The 15128-nt window shown below is 36.8% G+C and overlaps 1 protein-coding gene across 1 annotated transcript in view; it reads right to left on the bottom strand.

Moving 5' to 3' along the window:
- Positions 1–3992: 3992 nt before the first annotated feature.
- LOC129768838 (G protein alpha i subunit) overlaps positions 3993–15128 on the bottom strand; it is a 32599-nt gene continuing 21463 nt past the window's right edge. Inside the window, exons 2-6 of the mRNA XM_055770759.1 lie at positions 12137–12321; positions 11775–12061; positions 11618–11712; positions 11366–11554; positions 3993–6743 (exon numbers count right to left, since the gene is read on the bottom strand). Of these exons, the coding sequence (XP_055626734.1) occupies positions 6553–6743; positions 11366–11554; positions 11618–11712; positions 11775–12061; positions 12137–12321 (947 nt within the window). The 3' untranslated portion in view covers positions 3993–6552. The remainder of the gene's footprint in view (positions 6744–11365; positions 11555–11617; positions 11713–11774; positions 12062–12136; positions 12322–15128) is intronic.

Genomic DNA, 15128 nt, shown 5'->3' with positions numbered 1-15128 from the left:
CTCGCGTGCTAAAGCACGGTCTCATCGCTTGCACATGAAAGGGCTGTGAGGAAGAGAAAATCGATACTCGTCTCTCGGAATTTCAGCGCGCACAGGAAGTCTGCTCGCTCGGCTGCCTTCTACCTCGTTCATTTTTTGCAGACAGCTTCCAATAACTTTGTGATCTGAAGCCTCCATTCAATAAACCATGCCTTGACTTTCCGGATTGGGTGAATTGATGCTAAATTACTCAATTATCACATTGTTTTTGATGTGAAAACAGCACTAAATGATTCTGAAGTACTTCGTTGCACTTGTTCATTCGTGTTGATGAAAAGCTATCCGAATCAGGCCGTTTTAAAAATATTTTCCTCAAACCATCAAACAGCCGCCTGCAACGTTGAAATATTACATGGCACGTTCCGTAAGTCCTTCCAGTATGACGAAATTCTATTCAAGTTGAATTTCTTTCTATCAGAGAAGTTCTCCTGAAATAGTGAGACCAATGGGATCACATTAGTTTTTGGACCCGCAGCTTCGGAGATGGGATTTTTATGGTTTGGGGAGAATTTTCTCAAAGAGGCCTGGTTTAGATAGCTTCCAACAGCACGAATGAACAGTTAGAAGTGCAACGATGTACTTCAGAATAATTTACTGCTGTTTTCACATCAAAAACAATGTTGTAATCGAGTAATTTGGCATCAATTCATAAAATCCGGAAAGCCATGGCGTGGTTTAATGAATAAGGGCTTCAGATTCTGGACTAGTTTGTTTAACAGATCAAAACCCTATCAAGAACTTATGAGGAGTGATCGTACGAATAGTAGAAGCAGCTTACTAGCAGTATAAGGGCCTGATCACGAACGTCACTTCACGGTGAAAACGAAATGAATTGTATGCAATTTGTATGCATTTCACTCCGTTTTCACCGTGAAGTGACGTTCGTAATCAGGCCCTAAGTGATTTGAAGAGTTTAAACGAGCAGTATCCTCTGCGTAGAACGAAATACACACTACAACATGGCGCAACTTGGTCAAAACCACCCCGAATGGATTATTTGATCTGATTGAGAACTAAAGATGAGCTACGAATTAGAAACTTATTGTAATTCATGTGAAATTGACGTTAATTTTGTAAAGGAGTGAGAGTTTTTCCATCTGGTTCTATAGTTATGAAACACTGGAATTTTAGTTTTTTTTATTGTTTCGCGCTTGAACACAACAATAAAGTTTAAATGGTCAGTATTTTAAATGAAGATGGTTATTATATCCTACACTATATACTTCAACTCAACAGACTTCTTACATATCTCTGGAAACTCGGAGAAAATTAGTGGTTCTATAGATGTGAAACGCAGTGTATTAGGTTGGGGAAAAAGTTATCCATTGTTTTTTCGATAGCGGCCTTTAGTGATCAATATCTCGCGTAATATCGATCATACAATTTCAAGTTTAGGCTCGTTGTAAAGGTGACATTTTACACTAAAAAACATTCGTTTACTGTTTTCGTTTGTTCCATTCAGTTATGAGTTACAGGGTGTTAACAATGGAGGTCAACAAAGAGAAAATTCGGTACATTGTACACTTTTTTTTATGAAGGCGAAAATGCAAGCCAGGCCGCTGAAATTGTGAATGGTGTTGATGGTGCCGATAAAGCAACAGAAAAATATGTGCAATTTCGTTTATTTAAAAAAATCTTTATATTTTCTTTAGTACAATACACTAAAATAAGATCACTTAATGGTCCGTTTGAAGCCGATTGACCAGAAACGTCCAGAATTGACCAACAGAGGAGGTATTGTGTTCCATCAGAAAAACGCAGGGCCAAACGATTCCGAGAGCTTGATTGGGATGTTTTAATGCGTCCGAACGTGGTACCAAGCGATTACCACCTTTTTCTCGCATTGCAAAAGCCCCAGAGTGAGCCCCAAATTGAGACTAAGAGAAGATTGTAAAAATCTGTTGCTAGAGTGCATAAAGCATAAATTTCTGCATAACTCAAGAACTAATCAAGCAAACGGAACCAAATTTGGCATGTGGAGGTTTTAGGAGACAAGAAACGTTTCTAAGGTGGTTCAACACTCCTCCCATCTCTCTAAAGGGGGAGTTGCCATACAAATGAAACACAAATTTCTGCATAACTCAAGAACTAATCAAGCAAATGGAACCGAGTTTGGTATATGAGGGTTTCAGGGGGCAATAAATGCTTCTATGGTGGTTTGACACTCCTTCCCCTCCCTAAGGGGAGCCTGCATTACTCGAGAATCTATCAAGCAAACGGAACCAAAATGGAGGTTTTAGGGAGCAATACATGTTTGTATGGTGATTCGACACACCTACCCCCTCTCCAAGGGCAAGGGGGCTGGCATACAAATGAAACACAAACTTTTGCATAACTTGAGAACTGATCAAGCAAACGGAGTCTAATTTGAGATGTGAGGGTTTTTGGGTGCGAGAAATGTTTCTATGATGGTATTACACCCCTCCCTCCTCTGGAATAGAGAGGGGTCCCGTAAATTTGAACCAAACATGACAATTGAAAATTTTCGGAAAATTCTGAAAATTTTTAAAGTTAGGCTCACAATACAGATATCATGCTTTAAAATTAGACTCACAATACAGATATCAGTACAGATAATCTAGAAAAAAATTATTATTAAAGATTTTTTGAAACGAAAACCCAGATTTCATTATGGCAACCCTGCTAAGCAGGAGGTCATGGACATCCTTACGGAGTGTTTCAGCAGCTAGCGGTCGTAGCCTAGTGAGTCATCCCGTCATGAATGGCTTTAGTGAGCTAACATATCTATGCGAGTAGATGTTGGTGATGTCATGTTTTACACTATTAAGGGCTGAGCTTGAAGGATGGGTTGATAACACGAGGTCCCACTGCTTATATCAATTCCAGTTAATGTTTGAATATTTGATGAAGGTACTCGAATGAGAAAACGGGAGTACCACCTTCCTTTAAGAGGTTATAGAAGGTGAAGAGCAGTGATTTTCAACCGGTGGGGAATTCCCCCTCTAGTGGGGAATTTGGTCATCAAAAGGGGGGAAATGTGCAAGGGAATATTGCATAACTAATTCGCATTGAAGATTACAATGATTAGCAAAAATTGTCACAAAACCTTCTTGGATACGCTGAAGTTTGCGATCCTCGGCAAACATTTTCAAATCAGAAATGTAATGTTCAATTGGACCATTGAAAAGCAAATTGTACAGCATTTGTCAAGATTTTTTACATCAAGTTAATCTTGAAACATATTTTCCATATATTAAAGAACATGATTTGGGCAAGGTTTGAAATCCCATTCGACAGGCAGTGATGAAGGTTTCGGATCGTTTTCAGAACAAACTAATCGATCTACAAATGATCAATTTTTATCCTGATATGCGAAATAAGCGTTACGAACGTTGTTGTCTTTTGCGTAGTATTTATGTGAATCTGGGTTTTCTACAATGCTGCTGATGGAAACAAAACATCATAACAGAGTGGATATCGAAGATGACAAGAGGTGTGCTTTTCGACAACGTTCTCAAGAATTACAATTTTGGCGGAAATCATTCAGCCGCAGGTGCCTTACTGATTTTATATACCTTTTTTGTAATCAGATACATGTATAAAATCAAATTTGTTACGAATAAAGCTTGAAAACCGTTTATAATCTATTATTTTACTGATATGCTACAGACTTTCTTTCATAATACTGATAGGGGGAAGCACTGGAATTATTTTTCGTAAGGAGGGGAATGGAGCAAAAAAGGTTGAAAACCACGGTTGAAGAGGATTGTAAGCCTTGTGTGAAAAAAAAATGTACCATTCAGTTCATGTGCACCGTTGTATCATACATGACTGGAACACGTGACGGAACAACCTCTCTGCAGAGCATTGGGGTGGAAATTAGGCGAAGAACCGTCTCGCCAGCCTGTGTATGAGACACGATAGAGCACTGACAAGAAGGTAATACCAAGGGCACTCAAATGAATTTCGGATGAAAAAAATTACGACACATATTTGTAATATATCTTATCAAAACATAAATTCCTGCGTTTATTCGGATAAAGGAAGGAGTTCCCCTAAGGTAGTAGACATTTTCTTCGAGCCCTTCCCTTTCCCATCGAACCATTCTGCTTAGTTCTAGTTCAAGTTCGAAGGGGGAAAATATTTATCAAAAAACGTTCCCAATCTGGAGGAACTGCATCTAAAAACAATCGTTGGATTCAACGTCCGAGAATACAAACACAGTAAACAGTATGTAGTTTGTTTCTGGCGATAAATCAAATTGTCTGTTTTGATTCTAGAGAAAACGCGAATACAACAAACTCTACGCAGACTCATTTGTGTCACTTGCACTTTTTCTACATTTGATGTAAAAATATGTCCATTTGATTTGCCTCTTACTCAAAATATATTTTTTAGCGAACAAGTAGTAGTAGTACAAAATAATTTATCATTTTGGATCTCAGTAGATATTTGCTCACACTTCCAATACAGTAACTATGTATATGCATGTTTCACAAAGATGACAATGGTTTTGTTTTTTCTTTATCTTATCTCGCTATCAATAACTATTTCAACATTTCTACTTTTAGACCAACGTAAGCATTTCTGTTCGTTCAAGGAATCTTCGCATTTGGCTCTTCTTCTTCACTTACGGATCTTAAGTATGGGGAAAATATCTTTAAAAACACTTTTTTTGTTATTGTATAAAAATTTAATCGTTGCCTTTCAATTATCACCGGTAGTGTTGTTGCTTTCTTCCTGCAAACCGCACGTCTCTCTAAAGATTCACAAGCAAACATATATCATGGTAATACAAAAACAGGGATTTAAAAAGAGGAAGCGTTTCAGTCTTAATGGATTATAATTTCACCGGTAGAATTGCTGCAAAAGTTTTCGGAAATTTTATGCCTAATCGATTCGCTACTCCTAGTTTAAATTCGTTTAAAAAAAAGACGCAAAATTAAATGCTTATATTGGAATGAATGTCTTCTAGAAGACGTAATCCATGCTTGAAGCAGAATGTTTTGTTCGCAACTGTTAACGAGTGCTAGAAGAGAAGTACGAGGTATGGCTATTAAATAACGAGGGCGCCCTAGAGGGGTGGGGGGAAAACGAATAGTGCGTTCGGTAGCTTGAAGTGTCTGCTATAAACGTATGAAAACAAGTTTTTGTCACTATAGTAGTTTGCGAGCAGCAGTGGTTTGAATGAAACGTGCTTTGTAGTGCGTGTCGGAAATCATTTGTGACGAAAAACACGAACAACAACGCACCTGACCATAACGCGCTGTCGGTGAAGCAATTTTTAACCGATAAGGGCATTCCAGTGCTCGACATGTCCCGTACTCGCCAGATCTAGCCCCATGCGACTTTTTTTTATTCCCCAAGATCAAATCCATGTTGAAAGGAAAAAAGCGACGCGGCTTTTGAACGCCATCACAAAAGAAGAGTTTCAGCACTGCTTCGAACATTGGAAAAAACGTATGGAAAGATGTGTGAGGAGCCAAGGGGAGTATATTGAAAGGGAGCATATCGTTGTACCGTGATTTTAAAAATATAACCATTTTTCGTGACCAGTTTCGTTATTTAATAGCCATACCTCGCAGAACGCGCAATTAATCTAAATAATAAATAGCTACACAGATACACATCGATATTGGAGAAAAAAGGAAGTTTGGCGCTTGTGGGAACGGTTTGTTGAGGTTGATAATAATGACGAGAGCCCTGTGTTTCATGATTTCATTTCTTGCTTGCTTTCATGGATAACATCTAACATTAAGGTATAAATATATTCTTTTGTTTTCACTTAACTTTTTTTTCTTCGTTTTGCTTCAGCAAAAGCAAAACCTTTCGTTTGCTCAATTAGCTAACAGTTGCACGCACGCACTTTTTATCAGTACAGGGCGCGCGTCGTGCCCTATGTTCAAACAACATGAAGTTAATACATATTTCAAAAAATATTAAAAATATGTCTAAACTATTTCTTTTTTTGTTTTCAATAAATTCATCATCTTTATGTGTGTTGTGATATTGTATGAATGGATGTGTTTTCACAGTTACACCCGTAACTGGCAAAACATTTTTTGAATTATATGTTTCTTCGTCTTAAATTAAAAGCAATAATTATAGTTATTATTAACATAAGCGTGTTTTCAGTATGTTTCAAATGTGCGCCTCATCATTGTTTGAGTTCTGAAATTACTATCTGTGTGGAACATCAAGTCACCAGAGTTTTGTGCCACGATTGCATGATATGTTCCTGGATCATCGAACACCAACGCGATTCCATCGAACACAAACGCGATTCTTTCAAAGGTTGGGTACATGGATATTACAGTTTACATATGAAGATTCTAACTTAAAGTAACAAGAATATAACTTCGTTTCACAGAAATAACACGCCTGCTTGCTGTCAAGATAGATTTTTTTGTTTGATTTTTAGAGTGGAGAGAGAACAAGTTTTGGGGTAGGAGTAGAATGCATTCGCTGCTTTTATGTGATATTGTATGAGTCTTTGAGAATGTGTGCGCATTTTACTTTTTCAATTTCGTTGTCCGCCCGTCATGATTTCGTTCAGAACAGCCCGCAATCCTTGAGATTGTTTTTTATGATGACGTCGGACACGGCATCGAACACGAACTGGATATTGGTGGTGTCTGTTGCACAGGTAAGATGTGTGTAGATCTCTTTCTGGTCTTTTCGTTTGTTCAAATTTTCGAACTTCATTCTGATGTAGCTGGAGGCTTCCTCGTATGTATTCGATCCTGGAATAGGAATTTTATATAAATACATGTATCTGTATAGATGTGCGTACCGCTAGATGCAATATCCAATGTAATCCTTCGCTGTCTACAGTGTTTGCGACAGATTATTCTTCTGATTTTATTGTTGGCGGTGAACATGGTGAAATAATAAAAACAGTTGCGCCATCGACTCGGAAAGTTGGCGACAGTAATAAAAATAGGAAACTGCTTCCATACAGGTAAACCTGGGTTTTGGACGAAAGATAGGGATCGTACGAAAAACCACATAAAAGTTCGAAGAAAACTTCACGAGTAATTTGAAAAAAAGTTTTTGTTTTCCTGCTGTACGTTGAGACCGGTTGCTTTTTAGCTGTCTGGTTTAACTTTCTATGCTTTTAGCTGCATGTAAGAATTTCTTGCTATAAGGAATCATGTCATGCATAACATATTGCATTTGATGGAATGATGGAATAATTCAAGGAGTGGATAAATGAATGCAAACTCGGAACTGAATTGTGAACAAACTACAATTCACGCTTTGAAATGAATCTTATTGCAATGGTCCAGGAACGTGAATGTCAATTATTATTAGATGTTAAAATTAGAACACACGTCATGCTATTTGTTTATTTTTTGACTTTATTACAAATTCAACTCTTTGCTTTTCAATAAACCCCTTACACTTAAAACAAAGAATGAAACTGGTAATTGGCTGGAACAACTAGTGATGTCGTTTCGATTATTGATTGCGCAGTAATCGTTCGATTAATAATGAGTTTTTGTAGTCAGTATTCGAATAATCGAATAGTAAGTACAGTAGAACCCCGATTTTCCACGAAACAGTCTGGAAAGGTCACATCTTTGGATTGGCTTTGGACTAGAGGGCGCTATATTTTTTATATATTTTTTTTTTTGAGAGCTGAGATTTTTTCACATAACTTATCCAAAAATCAACGATTTGATTTTTGTCGTTTTTAAGTTATGATTTTTCAAATTCAACCGACGGTCCGAAAAATCATTTTTTGCCTTTTGCTTTTTCAAAAATTCATCACTTTTGAACTACTGGACCGATTTAGATAATCGACATGTAGAATAAGCTAATCCTTTTTGAAAAAAATGTTACACCTGCGAAGAAATTGGATTCTAGTCGCATTGATCTAGTCTAGATGCATAGAAATATTGAACGAATACTGAAAACAAGTTAAATTTGAAAAATCATATCTCAAAAACGAAAAAAAACACATCTTTGGTTTCGGGCTATATTATGTAAAAACCTCACCTTTCAATAAAAAAACATAAAAAAATAAAGCGCCCTATATCTTTAAACGAGAAAACTATGAAAAACTAACACAATCAATAATTACAAAAACGAAAATCCAAATTTTTCGCATGTGTAAGAAGACCAGACCATCGAGTTCAATCTGATATATCATATTTTTCCAAAAAAAAAAATTGGCTTTAATTTGATATATCGATTATTTGAATCCGTCCAGTAGTTCAAAAGTTATTAATTTTCGAAAAAAGTTATTGTAAGGAAAATGGCGAAAAATAAACTTTTCGGACCACCCTAAAATGGAAATTAGCAAAATCGCAGTTTTTACTCTCTTTCTCTCTCTCTCTTTCTCTCTCTCTCTCTCTCTTTCTCTCTCTCTCTCTTTCTCTCTCTTTCTCTTTCTCTCTCTCTCTCTCTCTCTTTCTCTCTCTTTCTCTCTCTCTCTCTTTCTCTTTCTCTCTCTTTCTCTTTCTCTCTCTTTCTCTCTCTCTCTCTTTCTCTCTCTCTCTCTTTCTCTCTCTACATATAGATTTGAAAAAAATCAGGATCTCATTTCTTGGAAGTGAATTATCTGTACGAAGAGAAACATCATGAGAAATCATGCTTCGTCTTCTGATTGAATTTAGTCATTAACTTTACTAAAACAGAAACACAAAAATGTATTATAGGCTATGTTTGTGAAATATTTGTTATGCTTCGATATAACGTACAATTCGACACAACGTACAATTTTGAAAGTGAAATGTACGTAATATCGAAGTTACCCTGTATTGCTTTGAAAACAGGCTATTGAAATCACAAAAATCTGTATATAAACAGGTTTCCGCTCGGTTTTTAATGATAATTGATAATTCGATTCGCATTGCGTGCAAATGGTGCCATTGGCTATGTATTCGATATTGGAGAATTCGAAGTTTTGATAAGGTGGTTTCTTTAATATGGCGAAAGGCCTTGTTTGATAAAAGCAACAGTGCCGATGTTGAATGTACACGAAAGCTTGGAACAGATTGGTGCGGAAGCTCACATGGGCTCTGCAACTTCAAATAAATGATTACTAAGTCAACGGTAGTCCTACGTTCATTTTGCGGTTATATCTCAGTTATAACCTACCTCTAGTTTTTGTAAAATTTTATTCTACTTATTTTTTCCTAACATCAATATATCCTGTTAATATTAAACCCTCAACTCTTTATTGATCTCTTACTATGGCTGAGGATCCACCCCATCGATCACACGCCAATGTACATTTTTGACAGCAGAACCGAAGAATGAAGCAGAAGTTGAGAAAGTAAAATTCTGGATATGAGGAAGGAAGTTCCGAGGTTGAGATAATTAAAGAAAAGCAGCATTTTCACCCAAAGGCTTCTCCCTAGATTCCTGTGGACTACAAAAGCTCATTCATTGTGTACTTGAGATCAAAATACAAACTTCTTAACGTGATTCGTAACTTATAAGAACATATCCTGATGGGACGAAATAGACGGCGTAATTACTAGACAGGGTTTGATCCGTGAAGTTTCACAGCCAGACAAGCTGTGGAGGAATGGAGATAGAAATATTTCTCGTACCCAAAAACCCTCACATCCCAAATTTGGTTTCATTTGCTTGATTAGTTATGCAGAAGTTTGTGTTTCATTTGTGTGGCAGTAGAGAGGGGATAGGTGTCTCACATGCCAAATTTGGTTCCGTTTGGGTGATTGATTTTCGAGTAATGCAGAAGGAGATTGCTTTTTTATTTTAAATCACATCAGGATTCATAATTTGTGGTTGAAAATGATTGTTATCATTCTGAAATTCGAAGTTTCGAAAATTCATAAAAATTCGATGTTCCACAAAGTTCGCCAAAAAATAGTTTTACCATTTGTATCCGTTTTTTAACTTTTTTACATGACTTCTATTTTATATGAAAAAATAAAAAAAATTAAAAATGTGTATATTAGATATTGCAAATGAAAGTGTTTTTTGTAAATAAAAGAAAGTACTATTTTTTTCTCAGTGTATGTTTTTTCACGTTTGAACATAAATACTCTATAACTCTTTCTAATGGCGGGTTTACATTAGGGAGATATACAGGGAAACTTCGATATAACGTACTCTCGTTATAGCGTACCCTCGATATAACGTCACTCGATATAACGTACATTTTACCTCGATATAACGTACACATTATCAAAGTCCAAAAAACAATTTTTTGAATATTTTTTTTCTGAAAGAACAATAAATTATCTGTATTTTGATACTATAGCTTGTGTTGTAAATTCAAACAATCCAGAAATACAACTGTTTTGAGCTTCCGGATTTTAAATGAATCAAACTTCAATCAACAGAACGAAGCGAAACATCATGAGAAAAGTTGGCTCCGTCTTCTAATTGAATTTATTCATCTACCTTACTCAAACAGCAACACATTAAAGTAATATAAGCTATGTTCCAGAGTTCTTTATTATGCTTCGTACGTTATATATGTACAATTCGATACAACGTACAATTTTGAAAGTAAAATGTACGTTATATCGAAGTTACCCTGTATAGCTATAGATGGATTTATTCACGTGAAAATAGGTGTAAACGGGTGAAAATAAATATGATACACTTATTCGAGGTATATATAACTTGAATAAATTCAGCATATTGAATTGTGAATTTCTCACTTGTGAGAAATCACTAAAGTTGGATGCAGTTCTACTTCAGGTGAATAAATTCACCGAAGATATGAATATATTCATTATAGAAGTTCACGCTAGTGTAAACGGTTGATGCGATTTCTATAAATCTCATCATATTTCTTCACATGAATATATCCCTAGTCTAAACCCACCCTAAGACACTATTTCGATACGACTCATAGTTTTTGAGATATAAATTATCGAAGATTTCTCTTACTAAAATGGAAACGCCCTTTTCAAAAGTTACACTTGACTCAAAACATTCCCTAATGCTGTGGAAAACTCATATTTCCTCCAGCCCAAACAGAATACAAACTTTCATTCGAATAAAAAATACTCATGTTTTGTCATTTGTCGATTTCATTTGGAATCGCTCGTATGGTTTTCCCAGCCTTAGGACGGATCATATCCTCTTGGCCGGGGCCTGGGTTTTCCGAATACATTAATTCGATTTATCAGAGCTACCAAGGAGCAAGTGATGTGTTTCGTGCGAGTTTCAGGGATACTCTCGGGTGTCTTCTAATCGCACAGAGGATTACGCTAAGATAATGGTTTATCATGTTTGCTGTTTAAAATCACCCTTGAGGGTGTTCATTGACATTAATATTTTTGAAACTTCATTTTGCCATCTATCGCTTCTCAAAGTACACGAGAGACTATCACCAAAAATCTATTTGCGAAGTGGATGCGGGTAGTTAACTTACCGGTGTATTCCGGGAAGCAGATGGTTAGTGACGATCGGGTGATTTTCTCCTCGAACAGATCCTTCTTATTCAGGAACAGTATGATGGAAGTATCGACGAACCATTTGGAGTTACATATCGAATCGAATAACTTCATCGACTCGATCATACGATTCATCTCTTCGTCCTCCGCAAGTACTAGATCGTAACCTAAAACAGGACACGATACGTGTCATCTTCAGCGTTCTTCGTAGCGTATTGAGTAAGACAAACCTGACAGTGCTACGCAGAAAATGATTGCCGTTACACCCTCGAAACAGTGTATCCATTTCTTCCGCTCTGATCTCTGTCCACCAACGTCAAACATTCTGCGAACGAGTACAAAATATAAACATTTGCAAACGTAACCATCATCATCATCTAGACTTACTTGAAGTGTATTCCCTTAAAGCTAAAGTGCGTTTCGACGATACCAGTGGTTTTGACACGCGTCCGAAGCACGTCCTGCTGGGTGGGGATATAGTTTGGCTGCGAGATCCGATCCAGCGAGTTGAGGTAGTACGCTGCGGAATCGTTCAGCTGGTACTCGCGCGACCGGGAGAAGCACAGCTGTACGCCCGGATCGGTCCAGAGTTTCTTCATAAGCGAGACCAGCTCGGGCGTCAGTTCGCCTTCCTCTGTGGCGGAGGCGTATGTGAAAAACTGGCGGGCAATGTCCTAGCGATGGGGAAATTTGAAAGCACATTTATGAGTCAATAATGGAACAAAAATTCACATTGAGAAGGTACGTACTGTTTTGCTTGGGTCTGCGAAGTCGATCCGCAGCTGTCCCATCGCCCTGATGATTGCCATTAAACTCTGGATTGTGTTGCTGTACACCACTGGCCTATACTGTTCGCATTCCTCTTGTGAGTAGCCTGTCTCGTGGATAATCTTCATCTGTTTGACTATTGTTGATTTTCCGGACTCTCCCGCCCCTGAAAAATTCACAAAAAAATGGGGATTAGTCGTTGGGAATACATTGGTGGATTTAAAGAAAAGCAAATAAGTGTGAATAACAATCGTTGAGTTCCTTTTGATTAGGCAATTAGAGTGAATATTTAAAATCATTTTACTGATTATTACAGAGCTTAATTTTGTTCGAAACTGAATTCACGTGACTTATCTCAATGTCGTATTAGATCTTACAAAGGATTCTGCTTTGCCAGAGTAGTATTACTCAATGATAAGAAGTGTTTCCATTTGGGTATCAGTCTAATTCTGTTATACTCACCCTGCGACCCTTCTGTGCCCTTATGATTGGCCCGCCTGGTGTTCCTTTATTTTAAATCATATTGAATGTGTATGGTTACGTTTTTCAGTAAAAGTTTCAAACCAGAAAACAGGGAACGGTTTTATGAAATAGTTTTAACGATTTTTGCTGCGACCATATTCGAGAAATTCGATAATCGAAAATTTTGGAAAATGGAAAGAATTACTATTTTTGTTCTGCCCATTTGTGTGCTTATCTATGCGTGCTGTCAATAACGGGCAACTAATGCAAGACACATAATTTATATACGGAATCGATTATCTACAGTCTCCGATTTCTTTTCACTGTATGTAATCGAATCCTGTATATAATAAGTCATTTTTTTTTATTCGTATCACCAGTATCACCAGAAAAACATGACAGGGTGTATAGGTTTCCTATAATTTCATGGGAAATATTTTTCCATATGGACCATAAAAGTAAATAAACGAAGAGTTAGGTTTATTATATCGGTATTTTATTTATTGCTTTGTAATACAAAAAAACATAATAAATTTTAATAATTATCAGAAAGTATAATAAATAGTTAATTATGGTATTCTACGAAACAATTTCGGTTACTTGTGAAGCACAAGTGGACATTGCACCTAACAGATTTATTATGTGGCCGGTGTTAAGTCAGACCGGATCATGTTTGACAGTTCTTTTTTTATTCGTTTAGAAACACATTTGTTGCCTTGGACATACGTTTTATTTTGACATTCAGTCAAAAATATCGATTCAATAATAATTGAACAATCGATAACGGTTTTTGTGGAAGGGTAAAATATTTCATAAACGTTAAGGTCATAAAATACATTTGTCATATAAAAAATCCGAATTCTTTCAGGAGGTGATAGAGGATCATGATTGATGAACAAAATTCTTCTGCGCATATGTTAGAATTTCAACAATGACAGAATTATCGAACTTTTTCTCTATTTCGGGCCCTCTTCACCTTTCACTGGCTCTAACTCGAAAATTCCACTACGTAAAACAATTCTGCTTCCATTTGATAAGTTAGAAAATGTTATACAGGATACGGTTGCGAAACTTCCAAATAAGTGAATTTAAGTAACATTTCAGAAGTAAAAACTTAAAAAGTTAGTGATTTGTAAGATCAATCAAATCAAAGTTCCTTAACCGCTCTACAATTCGTTCTTTGACACCCAACTTCAATATTTTTTAAATTTCGCTGCATTATCATTTTGAACAATTCTTGGTGAATATTCCACTAGAATCCACCAAAATTTTTACTTCACTGTACTGATAATAGCCAATAAACATTCACTTTAACGTTGAACATTCGAAATGTTTAAAAAATATTGTAACTGTATATAATCAAGTCCGACCCTGTACCACTGCGAGTCCGGTACGCGTGAATCGCTCGCTTGAAATGAAAATGCAGCGGTTGTTCTACAGACGATGTGGATATCACAGAACTCACGATTCATCAGTTATCCAGCTAGCGATCGTATGGCAGCAAGGCTTTCCAAATGGTCATTCTGAAGGCCAGGAGCTTAGTTTAGTTCTTCAAATTGAGGCTAGATTCGATTGAACTGGGAAATTTTGAAATCTCTATAATGCAAAACATCATCATCATTCAAGTCACACACTCGATCCAGCTGGCAGACTGCAGTCTTCCTCAGAGCTGATGTTACAGACAGCGGTTTTGCTCGATGAAAAGGAATAAAGGAAGAATGGAAGATTGATATCGCACATAGCGGTGTGATTTTGTTCGGTGGAGACACTGCGTTGATTTTCATGCCGTCTAGCGTACAGTGCTTTTGTATTTTTTCATCACATAATTTTTGCATTAGTACTGGGGTGTAAGTGAAAAGTGTCCAAAATGAGAGCGTTACGTTTGGGGTTTGGTTCTGAGCGTTAATACCTCTTTGAACAAAGCGAAGTGGCATGAAAATCAGTTAATTCGAAAGGTAAAAAATGTACGAACGATGTTTGTTACTTATTGACTCAATTGTTTGAATAGTTCAAAAATTGCTTTGAAAGAAAATTATTGAAATCCCAAAAATTTGTAAACATAGGTACCCATTTTACAGACGAGATTTGAATAGCTTGCTTGAAAGTCCATTTCAGATAAGACCGACCAGCAATTGATGCATGTCTTCAGCTGGCAATGAAAGTACTATAAATATTGGGCTCGCTCCGATTTTGAAAGCAAAGCAGAAGTCGGTTTCCATACCGTTAGTTGGAGATTGTTTACGTATGATTGAATCACACGTACGAATTGTTCATTTTATGCTCTATCAAATAGATGGTGGTGGACAAATATATAATCGCCTGGGACCGCACTGCGTCTAGCACAGTGATGTTAAATTGCAGCGCATTTCGGGCCGGATGTGAAGAAGTTATTTTCCAGTGCTGAGAGCTGTTTTCTTCAATGAAAAAGAGAATGCGAAAGTTTATTCCGTTACGATTGCTGTCGCCAGTTGTTTTTGGGTGCGTCGAAGATGTAATTTTGCTAAGAGATGC

This window comes from Toxorhynchites rutilus, chromosome 2 (genome assembly GCF_029784135.1).
Source record: "Toxorhynchites rutilus septentrionalis strain SRP chromosome 2, ASM2978413v1, whole genome shotgun sequence".
NCBI lineage: Eukaryota > Metazoa > Arthropoda > Insecta > Diptera > Culicidae > Toxorhynchites > Toxorhynchites rutilus.
The sequence above is the reverse complement of the archived record's forward strand: the minus strand, read 5'-3'. Positions and strand labels throughout refer to the sequence as shown.